The sequence below is a fragment of the Ictalurus punctatus genome, unplaced genomic scaffold (assembly GCF_001660625.3).
Source record: "Ictalurus punctatus breed USDA103 unplaced genomic scaffold, Coco_2.0 Super-Scaffold_100, whole genome shotgun sequence".
Taxonomy (NCBI): Eukaryota; Metazoa; Chordata; class Actinopteri; order Siluriformes; family Ictaluridae; genus Ictalurus; species Ictalurus punctatus.
The window spans coordinates 329,298-349,500 of NW_026521086.1; the positions used below are offsets into that span (position 1 = coordinate 329,298).

Genomic DNA, 20,203 nt, shown 5'->3' on the forward strand with positions numbered 1-20,203 from the left:
GGGACATCATCATGTTTACACAGCAACCTCATGGGGGCCAAAATCATTAAGGGGACAAAAATCCACGTCCTCACAGGGGTGATGCATTGAAAAGTGTTGAGGAGGCTGTAAATAGACGCCTCACAAATTTTTATCTTTGGCATATAAGGCATGATCTGGACAAACTGTGTGTGTGATCGGTTTGGTCTATGTCTCCCCCTTTAGTCTGGAACTGGTATTTATTGGGGGAGGGGCTTGGCCAACCACTTCACACACTCTGCAAATCTAATTTATGCAAATTATGGTACCACCCACTTAGTAAAGGACTGTGGCTAATCTGCATATGCACATTAGTTCTATTACCTATTAGCGTACAAAAAGTGACTGGTAAGTTAAAAGCCTAATTAGACTGTTAGAAGGTTAGATTGTTAGCATAAGCTAAACATTAATAAGTTAGAACAGATAGTTATCATGTTTTCCAAATAATTATAAGTCTTAATAATAATTAAAGTTTGAGTTTTTAAATTTCCGCACAGCGAAATGACACTTTTTAAAAATCTCTAAACAGTAAAATGAAATCCTTAAGTTGGGTTATGGCGGAGTGTAGTTTTTTTGACTGCACTAATAGTTCATAAACACCACACAGGAAGTAGGAAAAGAACTACATTTCCCATCTGCCCTGGCTGTCACAGGCTAATAGCACCAGCTGCTTTCCATTGCCCTAATGAGTGATTCTACTGCTGCAACGAGACCAAATACAACGAAAGGTAAGTTATTATTATAATTTTTTTTTTGCAGTTTATAAGTTTGTAATTTTATTTATGCTTTAAGACTTTATTTATAATTGAATCGCAATATTAAAGTAATTGTTATGCTAGCGGACTTTACTAGCCAGAGTTAACACTTTAACCAATCTAGCACATTAGTAAGTACAATAAGTTAATAAAATGAAGTTAATATATTAAATAGGCTTTGGTGGTTGTCATGTCATGTGAATATTTAGTGTTATACCGACTTCTGTAACTAGCTTCACCATGTAACGGATAGTTCGGTTATAAATAGCAGAGTCAGGCTTCCTAAATAGTTATCGATCTGAGCGCTGGATTGAGTTTAAAGCCTCTGAAATCGAGGACAGGGTGGACAGTAGTCTGGACCGAGCCGAGCTCATTAGTTCCAGTTATTAGTTTGTTATGAATCTGTAAAGCGCTGGGCGGTGGTGTGATGTGCTTCGATGTTGTAACTACAGCGCGCTCCTTTTATTCTGCGTCTCTAAACACCGCAGCTGAGCTGTGATCTGTGTGTAGAACAGGTTCTCACTCAGCACAGTTATTAGCAAGCACGGATATGGTTATTTTCTTACTCAGAACATCACTAGGGACTGAAAATCTCAATATATTAACATTTTCTTTAGAGGTAAAATGGCACGAAGGTGGAAGAAGAATAATTATAACTAGACCAGTACATTTCCTGAAGAAAATGTGAGCGGTGCTTGCCGTGGTGAAATCGGGACAGGGCGCCAATACATTCAAGAGCCGCCCGCGTAGGGTGCCAATACTTTCGAGAGCCGGACAGATATGGCACCAGCACTGTTAGAGCCGGCTGTGTAGTTCGCCAATACTTTTTAGAGCCGACCGTCAAGGGCGCCAGTACTTTTGAGAGCTGGCCGTGCGGGGTGCCAATACTTTTGAGAGCCGGCCAGATCGTGTGCCATTATTTCTGAGAGCCGAACAGATCGTGTGCCAATACATTTTAGAGCCGAACGTGTAAGGAGGAAAATTTTTTACAGCTTTCTCCTTAGAGGGCCAATACTTTTGAAACTCAATGTCAGTCTATGGGAAATTTTCTGAATTTGAGCTTCCGTAGTGGGAATTCCGGCATTCCGATCGCTTACAAAAGTCATAGCACACTTCAATAAGCCGATCGATTCAACACCTCACCCGTCGATCTCTGACAAACGGTGCCGAAAAAAAAGTGGAAGAAGAATAATAATTATTATAATAACTAGACCGGTACATTTCCTGAAGAAAATGTGAGTTTCGAGAGTCGGACAAATAGGTTGGTAGAGGGGTTTAGCATCATGCCAGCATGTTTTCGCATCATGCCAGCATGTTTTCGCATCATGCCAGCATGTTTTCGCATCATGCCAGCATGTTTTCGCATCATGCCAGCATGTTTTCGCATCATGCCAGCATGTTTTCGCATCATGCCAGCATGTTTTAGCATGTTTAAGCATCATGCTAGCAAGTTTTAGCATCATGCTAGCATGTTTTAGCATCATGCTAGCATGTTTTAGCAAGTTTTAGCATCATGCTAGCATGTTTTAGCATCATGCTAGCATGTTTTAGCATCATGCTAGCATGTTTTAGCATCATGCTAGCATGTTTTAGCATCATGCTAGCATGTTTTAGCATGTTTTATCATCGTGCTAGCATGTTTTAGCATGTTTTAGCATCGTGCTGGCATATTGCTAGCATGTGTTAGCACTGTACTGGCCGTGTAGGGTGCCAATACTTTTAAAGCTGGACAAATAGGGCGCAAATATTTTCGAATGCCGGACTCTAGGGCACCAATATAATCGAGAGGTGAAAGCGTAGGGTGTCAATAATTTCGAGTGCCGGACGCTAAGAGCGGCAATACTTTCGAGAGCCGACAGCATAGGGCGCCAATACTTTCGCGAGCCAGACAGATGGGGCGCCAGCATTGTTAGAGCCGGCTGTGTAGTGCACCAATACTTTTTAGAGCCGACCGTCAAGGGTGCCAGTACTTTTGAGAGCTGGCCATGCAGGGTGCCAATACTTTTGAGCGCCAGCCGGAGAGTAATAATAATTATTATAATAATATTATTATTATTATTATTATTATTATTATTATTATTATTATTAAGTATGCAAGAGAACAATATTAGTGCTTTTGAAGCACCACTAATTAAATGATCCATAGAATTAACCTGCATAAAAAATGACGATGTCTGCATAGTTTTTCTTCAAAGTGTACTTTCATTGTACTTGAAAATTGCAGTTGTAAAGTATTTGTCCACTTAAACATTTACATCTGACGGTTAACAATAAAAACTCTGTGCAGAGCTATCATATTTGTAGAATTTGATGTTGAATATTCGGTCACTGAATACTTCTCTCTTTCTCTCGTTGTGTATTAAGTATTGATGCTGCAAAAGAAGACGGATCTTTTGGTAGGCTGGTTAATGATGACCACAAGCACCCAAATGGCAGAATGCAGAAGACTGAAGTGGATGGAAGCCCACATCTTGGTCTGTTTGCTTTAACAGACTTTAAAGAAGGTGATGAAATTACCTGCAATTACGGAGGAGGAGTCTGGCCTTGGCGTAGCAAGGTATGCAGGGTATCTCCCTCTCTGTTTTCACAATTTAAAAATTATTCAAAAATAAACATTGTCTTATCCGGCAGTGTTGCAATTCATTTTTGTTGCACAACAAATTTTGTGCTTGTGCATTAACAAAAAATGAGACATTATTGTTCATCTGATCTGCTTCAGGTATTTTACTGCCACGTTTAAGCATGAACTACAAAACATGTGCGTGTCTGAATGCACCGTAATTATCCCAAAGTCTTCCAAAGTATCCCATATCTAACCCTGAAATCACAAACTTAATTCCTATAGTGAAATAATTATTGTTTTTGTCGTATTGAACAGCATGTTTGCTTTCTGTTGCATATTCCTCTTTTAGATTTTCCAAATGTCTATTAAATATGCAGATTATGGAGGGGGACACTGCTGAGAGCAATGGCCAGGAGAAACAGCAGCCATCACAGTCTACACCTTTTCTGGATCATAAATATCAGAATTGTGTAGTTTGCTGACACTTTTAATCCTGCCTTTCAATCACACCTCTCCATAATTTCCAACATAAGCATCCCCTGGGACTCAGTAGGTTCCCTACTGCATCTTCTCCAAGAAAACTGAGTACTCTTAGTTACTATTTGGTACATATGCACAAACTGCAGTCAGAGTTTTCATTCGTGAGACGTGAAATGTAAGTTCCAGTCTGTAAGTTGCCAGGGTGTGTGTTTGCTATGTAACTAATGTTTATTCTTACATTTAGGTAAAACATCTACTCTGAAAAAGAGGAAGGCTCGGGAAGGAAATGAGGTCCATGCAGTGGAGAGACATATGAAGACCTTCATCATGTCATGCCGTGACCCAGGGAAGTTGGCCTGTGAAAACTGCATTAGATCTGAGTCTTTATATCTTAAAGATAGAGACTGGCAAAGTGTCAAATTCTATGTCAACAACTGCACTGTAGCTTACAAGAGAGATATAAACAAAGATTAATTACCACTTTGATAGTAACACTTTACATCTATATTACAGATACTGTACATCATAACATCTGTAGTAATGCTTTAATAATAAGTTACATTACACCTCTAGCCTTTTACTTTGTAATGAACCGCTCAGCATTTACTTCATAATAAACTAATCAGGAACAAATCAGGCATTTAAAATATCCATAAGAATCTTTACCTACACCGTTATATTGAATTAGATCAAATTGGTTTGGGCCGCCTTCTTCCAGTGGGTCCTTATGCAGGTGACTGACAAGTTCATGAGTAAGCCTATTGGGCAATAAAAGCTTCAGTGTGCTATCCATTTACATGTTTAGGCTGCCTGGAATCAAAATTAGCTACCTCAACATACATTATTAAGTTGTTACTGTCACTTTTTAGCTTAGTCAGTTAAGTGGATATAGAATAAAGAAAAATATTGTTTATGACATTTGGTTGTGTGTCTGTGTTTGGCTAGTATCTTTATTTTTCTCAATATGTTTAACTTTGAGCTGGCTATATGTAGTAAGCAGAAGTGTTATGTCAAACTTAAATGAGTCCAAGTTCATTCATGGCACATGTGAGCTTAGTAGTTCTGCACTTTAATGGGCAAATATTTGTTGTCTTTTACAGTAAAGAAGCTCAAGACTCAAGTTGTCTTTATAATGTTGAATAGACAGGGTTTTTTCATCTGACTGACAATTTTTCACTTGATTAGAGATCCAGACCAATAAACAAATCCTTCATGTAGCTAAAATATCAAAAGAATGCGTTTCTTTGTCATTTTGACTTGCCAAAATGACTGGGGATAGTGTTAATTTGTGATGCATGCCTGTGATAAATAAGTGAGGTTGAGTACAGCTAGCACCTCTACTTTCTATTCCACAAAAAAAAAAATTGTATACTTTGGAGGAGGAAATGAAAAGCTTCTTAGAAGTGCCTTTTTCTCTCTGCAGTCGGCAAGATAGTGCACACGAGTTAGTTGACACAGACCGCTGACATGCCTTGAGCAGGCTTCAAGTTGCGTAGGGGAGACCCCAGTGCATTCCAAGTCCAGTGCCATGTTCTCTTGGCCATCAGAGGAATGGAGCATGGGACAAGACTTAAGTGCATTTCCTTGGTTCATTTATGTTCTGATGGTTTATGTTTTGATCGTTTCAATGTGCCAACCTTCTTTACCAGCCGTAACCGCGATGGAGAATGAGACAAGGCTTAAGAGTGACTCCAAGGCTCATTTACGTTTTGATCGCGCATAGTCTCAACATTCCAAAGTGTCATGGGTCTTTTCAAATGGCTTCATGTTTCAATTATAAGGAAGCATTTGTTCAAACAAAAATGTTTTCAGTCCTTTAAGTATCATTTTAACTGATGATGATGATGATGATGATATTATTATTATTAATAGTAGTAGTACTAGTAGTAATAATAATAATAATAATAATAATAATAATAATAATAGTGCTGATGTGGTGTCCTGTCCTCTGATTTCTGTGTGTGAGACAAACGCACTCACATTTCTGTTACATGGGAAACTTTAGCTGTATTATGACTGTGTGTGTGTGTGTGTGTGTGTGTGTGTGTGTGTGTGTGTGTGTGTGTGTGTGTGTGTGTGTGTGTGTGTGTGTGTGTGTGTGTGATCAGTGTTCTGATATATCATCATTTCTCCCCCAGGTTGAGTTGGTGTTTTCTCACAGAGGAAAGCTGTAGAGTTCTGTCCTCAGTTCTCAGATCAAACTCCTCCAGACTGAGAGAACTGGACCTGAGTCACAATAACCTGCAGGATTCAGGAGTGAAGCTGCTCTCTGCTGGACTGGAGAATCCACACTGTACACTGGAGAAACTGAGGTACACATACACTCACATACTCACACACTCACACATCCAGTTTCCATCTGTGGTGATTGTAACTGTAGTGATGTACAGTGCATCCAGAAAGTATTCACAGCGCTTCACTTTCTCCACATTTTGTGATGTTACAGTTTTATTCCAAAATGGATTAAATTCATTATTTTCCTCAAAATTCTACTAACAATACCCCATAATGACAACGTGAAAGAAGTTTGTTTGAAATCTTTGCAAATTTATTTTAAAAAAAAACAACAACAAAAAAAGGCACATGTACATAAGTATTCACAGCCTTTGCCATGACACTCAAAATTGAGCTCGGGTGTGTCCTGTGTCCACTGATCATCCTTGAGATGTTTCTACAACGTGATGGGAGTCCACCTGTGGTAAATTCAGTTGATTGGACATGATTTGGAAAGGCACACACCTGTCTGTATAAGGTCCCACAGTTAACACTGCATGTCAGAGCAGTGTAGACCTCTGAGACAGGATTGTATGGAGGCACAGATCTGGGGAAGGGTACAGAAACATTTCTGCAGCATTGAAGGTCCCAATGAGCACAGTGGCCTCCATCATCCATAAATGGAGGAAGTCTGGAACCAGCAGGACTCTTCCTAGAGCTGGCCGCCCGGCCAAACTGAGCGGTCGGGGGAGACGGGCCTTAGTCAGGGAGGTGACCAGAAACCCGGCGGTCACTCTGACAGAGCTCCAGGGTGTCTCTGTGGAGAGAGGAGAACCTTCCAGAAGAACAACCATCTCTGCAGCACTCCACCAATCAGGCCTGTATGGTAGAGTGGCCAGACGGAAGCCACTCCTCAGTAAAAGGCACATGACAGATCACCTGGAGTTTGCCAAAAGGCACCTGAAGGACTCTCAGACCATGATGAAACAAAGATTGAAGTCTTTGGCCTGAATGGCAAGCATCATGTCTGGAGGAGACCAGGCACCAGTCATTACCTGGCCAATACCATCCCTACAGTGAAGCATGGTGGTGGCAGCATCATGCTGTGGGGATGTTTTTCAGCGGCAGGAAGTGGGAGACTAGTCAGGATCGAGGGAAAGATGAATGCAGCAATGTACAGAGACATTCAATTCAATTCAATTCAATTTTATTTGTATAGTGCTTTTTACAATAGACATTGTCTCAAAGCAGCTTTACAGAAATATCAACATGGTATACAGATATTAAAGGTGTGAATTTATCCCAACTGAGCAAGCCACTGAGTGGCGACGGTGGCGAGGAAAAACTCCCTAAGATGTTTTAAGAGGAAGAAACCTTGAGAGGAACCGACTCAGAAGGAACCCATCCTCATCTGGGTAACAACAGATAGTGTGAAAAAGTTCATTATGGATTTATATGAAGTCTGTATGGCGTTAGGAGCAGCCGTAGTCCCAGCAGTCTGGAATTAAAGAAGATTTGAGCTCCATCCAGAGGCAGAAAGGATCTGGATCTCTAGTATCTCCATAAATTCGTGTGGGGCTCGGCAGAAGGAGAGAGGGAGAGAAAAGATTATTAGGACTGGGAATTAGCGTAACAGAAAGTCTAGTTAGGGTAGGCTTGAGTAAACAAATACGTTTTAAGCCTAGACTTAAACACTGAGACTGTGTCTGAGTCCCGAACACTAATAGGAAGACTGTTCCATAACTGTGGGACTCTATAAGAGAAAGCTCTTCCCTCTGCTGTAGCCTTCACTATTCGAGGTACCGTCAGATAGCCTGCATCTTTTGATCTAAGTAGGCGTGGCGGATCATAGAAAACCAAAAGGTCGCTTAGATACTGTGGCGCGAGACCGTTTAGTGCTTTATAGGTTAATAAAAGTATTTTATAGTTAATGCGAGATTTTACTGGGAGCCAATGCAGTATTGATAATATCGGTGTGATATGGTCGTATCTTCTGGTTCTAGTTAGGACTCTAGCAGCTGCATTCTGGACTAACTGGAGTTTATTTATATTCCTACTGGAACATCCAGACAGTAAGGCATTACAGTAATCTAATCTAGAGGTGACGAATGCATGAACTAGTATTTCCGCATCATGTAGTGACAATATGTTTCTTATTTTAGAAATATTTCTGAGATGAAAGAAGGCTATCCTAGTAATATTATCTACATGAGCATCAAATGATAGACTGGAGTCAATAATCACTCCAAGGTCTTTAACTGCTGCACATGATGAAACAGAAAGACCATCCAGAGTAACCATGTGATCAGAAAGATTACTTCTAGCTACACGTGATCCTAATAAAAGTATTTCTGTTTTCATCAAGTAAGAGGAAGTTAATAAGACAGAAGAACTTGTACTAGGACCACGCGTAGCTAGAAGTAATCTTTCTGATCTCACAGTAACTCTGGATGGTCTTTCTGTTTCGTCATGTGCAGCAGTTAAAGACCTTGGAGTGATTATTGACTCCAGCCTATCATTTGATGCTCATGTAGATAATATTACTAGGATAGCCTTCTTTCATCTCAGAAATATTGACTATATAATGACTGCATCATACTCCAAAAAAGTTGGGACAGTTGACTGTTTACCGCTGTGTAACATCACCTTTTCTTTTAATAACACTTATTAAGTGTTTGGGTGCTGAGTGAGGACACCAGTTGGTTAAGGTGAGCAAGGAGAATTTCCCCCCCATTCATCCATTATTCATTTCTTTAGCTGTGCTACTGTACGAGGCCTTCAGTGCCTTATTTTGAGCTTTATAATGCGCCACACATCGGAGGCAGGTCAGGACTGCAGGCAGGTCATGCTAGCGCCAGCACTCTCTTCTTACACAACCATGCATTTGTGGTTTGGCGTTGTCCTGCTCTGGATGGCAGCATGTGTAGCTCCAAAATGTGTACATATCTTTCTGCATTAATGATGCCCTCACAGATGTGTGTTACCCATACCATGGACACTGACACGCCCCCGTACCATGGACACTGACACGCCCCCATACCATGGACACTGGCACACCCCTATACCATGGGTACTGGTATGCCCCTATACCATGCAGACTGACACGCCCCCATACCAACTGACACGGCCCCATACCATGGACACTGACACGCCCCCATACCATGGACACTGACACGCCCCCATACCATGGACACTGACACGCCCCCATACCATGGACACTGACACGCCCCCATACCATGGACACTGACACACCCCTATACCATGGACACTGACACGCCCCCATACCATGGGTACTGGTACGCCCCTATACCATGCAGACTGACACGCCCCCATACCAACTGACATGCCCCATACCATGGACACTGACACGCCCCCATACCATGGACACTGACATGCCCCATACCATGGACACTGACACGCCCCCATACCATGACAGATGCTGGCTTTTGGATCTGACTCTGATCACAGCTTGGATGGTCGTTTTCCTCTTTGGCTCGGAGAACACGGTGGTTGTTTTTTCAAAAACTATTTAAAATGTCGACTCATCAGATCACAAAACAAGATTCCAGTGTGCTACTGTCCATCTTAGATAAGACCGAGCCCAGAGAAGTGGTCGGAGCTTCGGGACAGTGTATGGCCTCTGCTTTACATAGTAAACCTTAACCTGCATCTGTGGATGCAGCGGCGAATACTGTCGACTGACTAAGGTTTACCAAAGTATTCCCGAGCCCATGTCAGAATCTTCATTACAGACTCATGACGGTTTTTAAGACAGTGACGTCTGAGAGAGCGGAGATCACGCGCATTCAGAAGTGGTTTTATGCCTCGCCCTTTACGCACCGAGATTTGACCGGCTTCCTTGAATCTTTTAATTATATTGTGCACTGTAGAAGGTGAAATGACCAAAATCCTACCGATTTGACTTTGGGGAATGTTTTTCTCAAAGTGTTGGATTATTTGCTGACATATCTGTTGGCAGATTGGCGAGCCTCGACCCATCCTTACTCTTGAAGGACTCTGCCTTTTTTGAAGGCTCCTTATGTATATGATTAGACGATAATTAGACCTCACCTGTTTCACATCGCCGCCTTCTTTCAACTCGTCACATCGCTATTAATCCTAAATGACCCCTGTCCCAACTTTTTTGGAACATGTTGCAGCATCAGTTTCAAAATGAATGTTCATCTTCCAGAAACTTTGCAGTTGATTAGGTAAAACATCAAATACCTCGTCTTTATGTTTTTTGTTTAAATACAAGTCAATGTACATTTACAAATGACTCCTCATTGTTTTATTAGCATTTTCCATACTGTCCCAACTTTTTCAGTATTGTGGTTGTCTAATGTCACTACATGATACAGAAGTATTAGTTCATGCTTTACTCATGATTAGTGTAATGCCATACTGTCTGGATGTTCCAGTAGGAGCATAAACAAACTCCAGTTAGTCCAGAATGCAGCTGCTAGAATCCTAACTAGAACCAGAAGATATGACCACATCACACTGATCTTATCCACACTGCATTGGCTCCCAGTGAAATCTCACACTGATTATAAAATACTGTTATTAACCTATAAAGCACTGAACGGTCTCGCGCCATGCAACTTTGATCAAAAGATGCAGACTCTCTGATGAAACGTTGAATAGTGTTTTTGTAAAATGATGTTGAAACACAGACACACACACACACACACACACACACAGATATTTAAAATAACAGAGAATGCCACACAAGTTATTATAATTTATGAATGTACAGTCAAAGATTGAACATTTACATTTAGACAGCTTTACCATAAAATGGCAGTTGATTTGTGTAAGTGTGTGAGGAATAGTCTGTAATATATCAGACAGACGTGTGTGTATGTATGTGTGTGTGTGTGTGTGTATAAAGGCATTAAATAAATGTTATGGTTTTTTTTTTATTACACCATACCATGTACATCAATGTGTATATATAAACTACATGTGTGTTTGGGAGGGGGGAGGGGGGGGGTGTAGTATGGGGTGTAGGTGAGGGGGGGTAGTATGGGGTGTAGGTGAGGGGGGGTAGTATGGGGTGTAGATGGGGGGGGGGTGTAGTATGCTAGAGTACAAGACGTAGGAGTTCCACTCTCCTCTGTGAAATCCACCTTCATCTTCTGTTTCTCCATCACTGCCTCCAGCTCTGTTGCCTTTCTGACATCCTGAGAAAAAAAACACTCATCATTTATACACATCATTAGCGTGTGTGTGTGTGTGCGCGTATGTGTGTTTTTACCTCCAGCAGTGCCTTCTGTACGGCAACTTGGCTGTACACCCTCGCTCCTTCTTCAGGAATGACAGCGCAAAGTTCCTCTTTATTCAGAGAGAATAGCTGAGCTCCTGTTAACACACAAAGACACTGTGTAGTCCCCCCCCCCCCCACACACACACACACACAGATATTAATGAATTAATAGATGATAATATTTTATAAAAATTTGACAAGAGGCAGTGATTCACACAGGCCACTATAGGGAGCCGGAGCACAGACTGGCCTTTTACTAGACCATTAAAAATAAAGAGAATTAGAGTCACACCAGTAACTTTGTTCCAACAAGAGTAACACACACTTTCTGTCAAACTGTCAATCAAAGTAGTGTGTGCTGATTTATAGCCCTTTGTGCTTCTCAGGCCGACATTTCTGTAAGTGACCTAATTTATGACCGGGGTGGGGGGGTAACCCTATCGATTGTATCAGTGGGTCAGTCTAGCTCCTGTGTGTCTGGGCAGTGGTGGAGAGGGGTGTGTGGGGGAGTGACCCCCCCAACAAAGGTGTTCATGTTAATGAGTCTGTTTGTTTTTTCTTGGGGGGGTGAAATTGTGGCGTTATTTTGTTTGTGTAAACACACTGTTAGAAAAGCATGATGTTTGAATGTGTACATATATGAGTAGAATATTTGTTTGTGAAATAAATAAATAAATTACATGACTTCTAAAAAAAAAAGATCCTTACAAGGTAAAAATGTTAAAGTGCTGGTTAAAAGATGTTTAAACTAGGAGAAGTTTTTCCAGAGTTGTCTTCCAGTCGCTGTGTTGATCAGTAATGAAGTTAAACTGAGACACTTCACTCTCGCTAAACCCCGCCCACACATACGTGTTTTCAGACACGCGCCTCTCTCTCTCTCTCTCCATGTCAATCACGGCGGTAGAACTAGAGGGCTAATTTATGGTTTGTGTTTTTCCTGACCGACAGTTCTGTAGGTACACCTAATTTATGGCCAGGGAAAACACAACTTTAGGATGTAAAAATGATTAAAAGAGCTGTTTAAAAAGAATCGCGTGTATTACATGACTTCTAAACAAAGATCCTTACGAGCTAAAAATGTTAGTGTTGGCTAAAAGAATCGCCGTAATGTTTAAACTAGAAGACAAAAAACCCAATCACCTCTCTCTCTCTCTCTCTCTCTCTCTCTCTCTCTCTCTCTCTCTCTCTCTCTCTCTCTCTCTCTCTCTCTCTCTCTAAACCCCGCCCATACATGATGTTTCAGACACACCTCTCTCTCTCTCTCTCTCTCTCTCTCTCTCTCTCTCTCTCTAAACCCCGCCCATACATACATGTTTCAGACACACCTCTCTCTCTCTCTCTCTCTCTCTCTCTCTCTCTAAACCCCGCCCATACATGATGTTTCAGACACCTCTCTCTCTCTCTCTCTCTCTCTCTAAACCCCGCCCATACATGATGTTTCAGACACACCTCTCTCTCTCTCTCTCTCTCTCTCTCTCTCTCTCTCTCTCTCTCTCTCTAAACCCCGCCCATACATGATGTTTCAGACACCTCTCTCTCTCTCTCTCTCTCTCTCTCTCTCTCTCTCTCTCTCTCTCTCTCTCTCTCTAAACCCCGCCCATACATGATGTTTCAGACACCTCTCTCTCTCTCTCTCTCTCTCTCTCTCTCTCTCTCTCTGTAAACCCCGCCCATACATGATGTTTCAGACACCTCTCTCTCTCTCTCTCTCTCTCTCTCTCTCTCTAAACCCCGCCCATACATGATGTTTCAGACACCTCTCTCTCTCTCTCTCTCTCTCTCTCTCTCTCTCTCTCTCTCTCTCTCTCTCTCTCTCTAAACCCCGCCCATACACGTGTTTCACCGGTAGACAGTACTTTCTGTCAAACTGTCAATCGAAGTAGTGTGCTAATTTATGATCTTTGTGTTTTCCTGAGCAACAGTTTGTAGGTAGTCTAATTTATGATCTTTGTGTTTTCCTGAGCAAGAGCTTTGTGTGGAGACACTTATTTTATGACCGGGGGTCGTGGTGTAATCCTATCAGTATGTTTATGATAATGAGTTGGTGTCTGGGGGTGTTAATGGCTTTACGATACCCCCAGCAATAGGTGGACTCTATGTTTAAAAGTGGAGTGAGTTACACAGAAGTCTCTAAGATCTCGGCTGTGTACCAGTGTTTGCGCTGTGTGATTTAAACGAACCTGCGGCTTCTCATTTTAGCACCGCTAAAGTTTTATTTTTATTATGAGGAATACTTCAAAGAGGAGGTGGCTGTCTATCGTAACAGTAAGTGTTTTATTAGTGGTGCTTGAAAAGCACTACTATTGTTCTCTTGCATACTTATTATTATTATTATTATTATTATTATTATTATTATTATTATTATTACACGTTTTTTTCGGCGCGTAACTAGTCCCGCACCGTTTGTTGGAGATCGACGGGTGAGGTGTCGAATCGATCGGCTTATTGAGGAGAGGTGTGCTATGACTTTTATAAGCGATCGGAATACCGGAATTCCTGCTACGGAAGCTCGATTTCGGAAAATTTCCAATAGACTTATTGAGTTTCGAAAGTATTGGCCCTCTAAGGAGATATAGTGCTAACACATGCTAGCAACATGCCAGCATGATGCTAAAGCATGCTAGCATGATGCTAAAGCATGCTAGCATGATGCTAAAACATGTAAGCATGATGCTAAAACATGCTAGCATGACGTAAAACATGCTAGCATGACGGTAAAACTTGCTAGCATGACGGTAAAACATGCTAGCATGACGGTAAAACGTGCTAGCGTGATGCTAAAACGTGCAAGCATGATGCTAAAACATGTTAGCATGATGCTACAACAAGCTAGCGTGATGCTAAAACATGCTAGCGTGATGGTAAAACATGCTAAAACATGCTAGCAGGATGCTAAAACATGTTAGCATCATGCTAACACGTGCTAACATGATGCTAACACGTGCTAAAACATGCTAGCATCATGCTGAAACCCTGTAGCAACCTATCCATCCGGCTCTCGAAAGTATTGGCGCCCAATCCAAATTTTGCCAGTGCAAGCACCACTCACATTTTCTTTAGGAAATGTACCGATCTTGTTATTGTAATAATTATTATTCTTCTTCCACTTTTTTTTGTCGCGTAACTTCTCTTGCGTTTGTCGGAGATCAAAGGGTGAGGTGTCAAATTGATCGGCTTATTGAGCAGAGGTGTGCTATGACTTTTATAAGCGACCGGAGTGCCGGAATTCCCGCTACGGAAGCCCAAAGTCAGAAAATTCCCCATAGATTGCATTGAGTTTCGAAAGTATTGGCCCTCTAAACAGAAAGCTCTAGAAGAATTGCCTCCGTACACATTTGGCTCTAAAATGTATTGGCACACGATCTGTTCAGCTCTCAGAAGTATTGGCACCCTATCTGGCCGACTCTCAAAAGTATTGGCACCCTTGATGGTCAGCTCTAAAAGGTATTGGCGCACTACATGGCCAGCTCCAACAGTGCTTGCGCCCTATCTGTCAGGCTCTCAAAAGTATTGGCGCCCCATTCCGGTTTTGCCATGGCAAGCACCATCCACATTTTCTTCAGGAAATGTACCGGTCTAGTTGTTATTATTATAATTAATGGTGCTTATTATTGTTATTCGGCAAACTTATTATAATTATAATTCTTCTTCCACTTTTTTTTTTCGGCGTGTAACTAGTCCCGCACTGTTTGTTGGAGAGCGACGGTTGAGGTGTCAAATCGATCGGCTTATTGGGGAGAGGTGTGCTATGTATTACGGAAGTGATCGGAATGTCGGCATTCCCGGTACGGAAGCTCAAAGTCGGAAAATTTCCCATAGACTTGCATTGAGAATTGGCGCTCTACACCGCCAGCTCTAAAAGAATTGCCTCCATACACGCCCGGCTCTCAGAAGTATTGGCGCCCTATCTGGCTGACACTCAAAAGTATTGGCACCCCGCATGGCTGGCTCTCAAGTATTTCCGCACTACACGGCCGGCTCTCAGAAGTATTGGCGCCCTGTGCCTCCAGCTCTCAAAATAATTGACGCCCATCACGTCCAGCTTTCAAAAGTATTGGCACCCCACTCTTCTGGCTGTCAAAAGTATTGGCACTCTACGCTTCCGGCTATCGAAAGTATTGGCGCCTGATCCGAATTTTGCCATGGCAAGCAGCACACATTTTCTTCAGGAAATGTACTGATCTAGTTTATTATTATTATTATTATTATTATTATTATTATTATTATTGTTGTGCGTGTGTGTGTGTGTGTGTCTGTCTTATTATTTCTGTGTCTGTGTTATTATTTCAGACATCAGATATTTCTCATCTATATTAAATGTTTTCTACACATTTGATCATTTTAGAAAATGTCTGAAGGATTTTTACACGCACCCCTGCTCTCATCAGACAGAATCTCGATTGGGAAACACTGGGTTAGTTACTCGTCTGACCAATGTGTTTAACTTACTCTCCATCATCACTTTTATTCTGAGTAACATTCATTATTCAAACAAAAACTACTTACACACCAATCCTCACTAATATCAGGATACTTGCTCTCATTAAGGGAAAACCAGAGAAAATACATTTCTGCAGATATTTCAGTAAACTTACTCAGCGTATGAGTTCTGCTTCTTTATCTAATGATCTGCTGAGTGTTTCTAGTTCCTGTTATTTTATTTTAGTTTATATATTTGTATAGAGCTCTGACAGTTGTTCGTGCACAGCTGAATGAAGTCACGAGATAATAAATGAAGGTAATGAAATGATAATGTGTGTGATGTAGATTTTACCAGACTTTTAATTCTGTTCTCTGTATTTGCAGCGCTTTCAGGCTTATACTTTCAGTATTTACAGGCCTTTGCTCGATGGATCAGAAAGCTGTCTGAAAACAAACCATATCCTACCTCACTGCCCCTCCCCCTCTGCAGAATAAATGGTTAGGAAGTGAAAGTGAAAGTCAGTCTCCATTTTGTGTGGAGGGGAAAATACAGCATTTCAGGAGTAAAAACACAGTGAGTATCTACATCTAAAGCTATAATATATAAACACACTGAATGTACACTAGATGCAGAAGAGTTTTGTGGGTTTGTACTGAAGTTTGAATGTACACAGGCTGTTTTATGACTTGATACAGAGACTATTTCCTGTAAGTGAACTCTGTGCTGAAACAGGGTTTGATTTAACACACCGATGTTGGAGTGAAGTAAACATGTGTCCTGCTGTAATCTGGAGAAGGAGACATGACCTCCAACATGAGTGTGTCTGGAGAACAGGACTTAAAGAGAGACGAGAGGTGAGTTACTTTTCCATTCACCAGCAATAAACACACACCGTCTCATGGAACAGATCTGTATCTCTAAACACTCACTAGTTAACAGAGGAACTAGACTTTGGTTTAAGGTGTTTAATAGCAGTGAATATATCACTGATTTGATCTAAGAACAGTTTAGAGAAATCATTCACTGAGAGAAGAGTAAAAAGGACTGTGGAATGTGGAGGAGAAGAGCAGCGTAGCTTTGAGTCAGTGAACTCTACAGGCTTTAAGACCCAGCTGAGTCAGTTATCTGTGATTGGGACTCCTGACATCAGTGTAATTCCTGAGGTATGAGGCGTGTCTCCTGTTTGAATAAGTGTGCAGACTGGAGCTGAATTAAAAAGATGGAATTATTGGTGTTTAATGATGAACACATTGTGTAACAGTGCTGAGACAGCAGAGTATTAATTATTGCTGATATTTCTGTTTAATTCTAGAATGATGGAGGGAAAGAGATCAGACTCACCAGAACCCAGCTGTGTGTCCATGAAGAGTGACCAGTCAATGGGTATTCCAATTTACTTCAGAGATGGAGCCAGTTCTCCTGATGTGAGGTCAGAACAGTGAGGTGTTTTACAGCAGTGTTCCACCTGATCAAACTCACTGGTCTCATTCTGAAGCCCTTCATGATCTTTATCAGGTGTTGAAGCAGTAACACACTAAACTGTGCAGTGCTGCAGCTCTCGGACTGGCAGTGAGGAAAACTGCTTTAAGAGTTCAGTTCAGCCTGCAGTCCCTGAGCTGGAGGGTCTGTGGTGCTACACAACAACATTTACACCTGGGACATTAATGACTAGATCACTATTTTATTCATAAACATGTTAGTGTCAGTGAGAAATCCTGAAATCAGTGTATTGTGTTAAGAGGATAGTGTTAAATATCTGTCTCTGTATGTATTAGTGTGTGTTGTGCAGCTATGAATACATATAGTCTATATCACATCATGTGTTTTATTTCTTCACAGACCACAACAGAAGAAATCAAACCTCAGCAGAAATCAGTTGGACTCCATATTCAAGGTGTGTGTCTTTTTAATGTGTGTAACTTGTGTGTGAGCAGGTTGCAGGTTTTTTTTATTTAAGATCAGGACAATTTACAGATTTATTGATGTGCAGCAGCATTATGGGTAATCAGACAGAATTTCAGCTGTAACTGCGGGAATAGAAAGAGACTTTTCTTCTTTTGATAAAATAAAAGCATCTCTCAATGTGTAACATTATAATATTTAGATGTGTTCCTGTGTGTTTCTAACCAGGAGCTGGAACACAAAGTCCTCACTCTGATAAAGAATGAGCTGAAGAGGTTTAGGAAGCTCCTGAGTCCAGATTACCCAGCATGCACTGAGAGGGAGGTGCAGGATGAGGAGGATCTGCACAGTGTCAGAGACGGAGCGCTGAAGATCACACTGCACGTCCTGAAGAACATGGACCACACAGATCTCGCTAACACACTGCACAACAGTAAGAGCTCTGAGTCATGGCTTTATTCCGTCAGGTTCACTTCAGAGAGAGGAAATAGTTTTAGATAGGAACACTTTTAGTTTGAAGTTCGAGTTTAGTATCATGTACATCTGCTGCGTTTCTGTTCTGTTTGTGGTCCAGCTTGTGGTGACTCTGTACAATGGTCCTGTTCCTTCAGGAATATTTACTACATGAATCAGGAATGAACAGCAGCATTAGAATTTTACATTTAATCCTGTGTTCAGTGATTTTACATTAAAACATCTTATTACTTTGTTTATTAGAGTCTGTGGCCTCTGTGTATCAGACAAAGCTGAAATCCAGCCTGAGAGAGAAGTTTAAAAGAATTAATGAAGGAATCTCACAGCATGGAAGCTCAGCACTTCTGAATGAGATCTACACAGATCTCTACATCACAGAGGGGTGGAGTGGAGACGTCAATAATGAACATGAGGTGAGACAGATTGAGACAGCGTCCAGGAGACCAGCAGCACAGGAGAAACCCATCAAATGTAACGATCTCTTTAAAGACAAGTCCATCAGAAGAGTGCTGACTAAAGGAGTTGCTGGAATTGGAAAAACAGTCTCTGTGCAGAAGTTCATTCTGGACTGGACTGAAGGAAAAGCAAATCAGGACGTCACCTTCATGTTTCCACTTCCCTTTAGAGAGCTGAATCTGATGAAGCAGAAACATCTCAGTCTGATGGATCTTCTTCATCACTTTTTCCCTGAAATGAGAAAACTACAGTTAATAGACTCCTACAAAGTGGTGTTGATCTTTGATGGTCTGGATGAGTGTCGACTTCCTCTAAATTTCCAGAAGAATGAGAGACTGTGTGATGTGACAGAGTCAGCCTCAGTGGATGTGCTGCTGACGAACCTCATCAAGGGGAATCTGCTTCCCTCTGCTCTCCTCTGGATCACCTCTCGACCAGGAGCAGCCAATCAGATCCCTCCTGAGTGTGTAGACCAGGTCACAGAGGTACGAGGGTTCAGTGATCCTCAGAAAGAGGAGTACTTCAGGAAGAGGATCAGTGATCAGAGCCTGGCCAATAAAATCATCTCACACATGAAGTCTTCAAGAAGCCTCTACATCATGTGTCACATCCCAGTCTTCTGCTGGATCTCAGCCACTGTTCTAGAGAGAATGTTGGGTGGAGCAGAGAGTGGAGAGATCCCCAAGACTCTGACTCAAATGTTCACACACTTCCTGATCTTTCAGATCAAACACAAGGACCAAAAGTACCATCAGAAATGTGACCCTGATCCTCAGCAGACCAGAGAGAGTATCCTGGCACTGGGAAAACTGGCTTTCCAACAGCTGGAGAAAGGAAACCTGATCTTCTATGAGGAAGACCTGAGAGAGTGTGGCATTGATGTGAGAGAAGTGTCAGTGTACTCAGGAGTGTGTACCCAAATCTTCAGAGAGGAGTTTGGGCTTCACCTGGGGAAGGTGTTCAGCTTTGTACATCTGAGTGTTCAGGAGTTTCTGGCTGCTTTATACACATTTCTCTCCTTCATCAGCAAAATTGTAACAGAACAACCAACCACTGATCTGTCTGATCTTCTCAACAAGTCAGACATGTCTGATCTCCTCAGGAGTGCAGTGGACAAGGCCTTACAGAGTGAGAACGGACACCTGGACCTGTTCCTCCGCTTCCTTCTGGGTCTCTCACTGGAGTCCAATCAGACTCTCTTACGAGGCTTAATGCCACAGACAGGAAGCAGCTCTCACAGCAAACAGGAAACAGTCGAGTACATCAAGGAGAAGATCAGGGAGAATCCATCTCCAGAGAAATCCATCAATCTGTTCCACTGTCTGAATGAACTGGATGATCATTCTCTAGTGCAGGAAGTACAGACTTACCTGAACAGAGGAGGAAACAGTCGTCTCAGTGGAACCAGACTCTCTCCTGCTCAGTGGTCAGCTCTGGTGTTTGTGTTACTGAACTCAGATCAGGAGCTGGATGTGTTTGATTTGAGTAAATATGACCCATCAGAGGAATGTCTTCTGAAGCTGCTGCCAGTGGTCAAAGCCTCCAGAAGAGCTGAGTGAGTATTTTTATTTATAAATGTATTACTGCATGGTTTATTATTTTAATGTAACACTGAACTGCACTGTTTGGATTAATGCTGGTTAATAATT

The 20,203-nt window shown here is 41.7% G+C and overlaps 1 protein-coding gene across 5 annotated transcripts in view; it reads left to right on the forward strand.

The window, feature by feature from the left end:
* The first annotated feature begins 637 nt into the window (after window positions 1-637).
* The window catches only part of LOC128629618 (NLR family CARD domain-containing protein 3), a 23,319-nt gene continuing 3,753 nt past the window's right edge, over window positions 638-20,203 (forward strand). For 2 of the 5 annotated variants that reach the window (XR_008393963.1, XM_053678362.1), the window contains exons 1-9: window positions 638-746; window positions 3,138-3,277; window positions 5,955-6,128; window positions 16,212-16,295; window positions 16,455-16,576; window positions 17,035-17,151; window positions 17,562-17,616; window positions 17,853-18,057; window positions 18,342-20,109. Coding sequence is in view for 4 of the 5 variants with exons in the window: in XM_053678362.1 (XP_053534337.1) it covers window positions 16,524-16,576; window positions 17,035-17,151; window positions 17,562-17,616; window positions 17,853-18,057; window positions 18,342-20,109 (2,198 nt within the window). In the remaining variant the exon portion in view is untranslated. Of the gene's footprint in view, window positions 747-3,137; window positions 3,278-5,954; window positions 6,129-16,211; window positions 16,296-16,417; window positions 16,577-17,034; window positions 17,152-17,561; window positions 17,617-17,852; window positions 18,058-18,341; window positions 20,110-20,203 lie in introns of those variants that run through there. The other 3 variants (XM_053678363.1, XM_053678364.1, XM_053678365.1) reach the window with 3 other exon arrangements.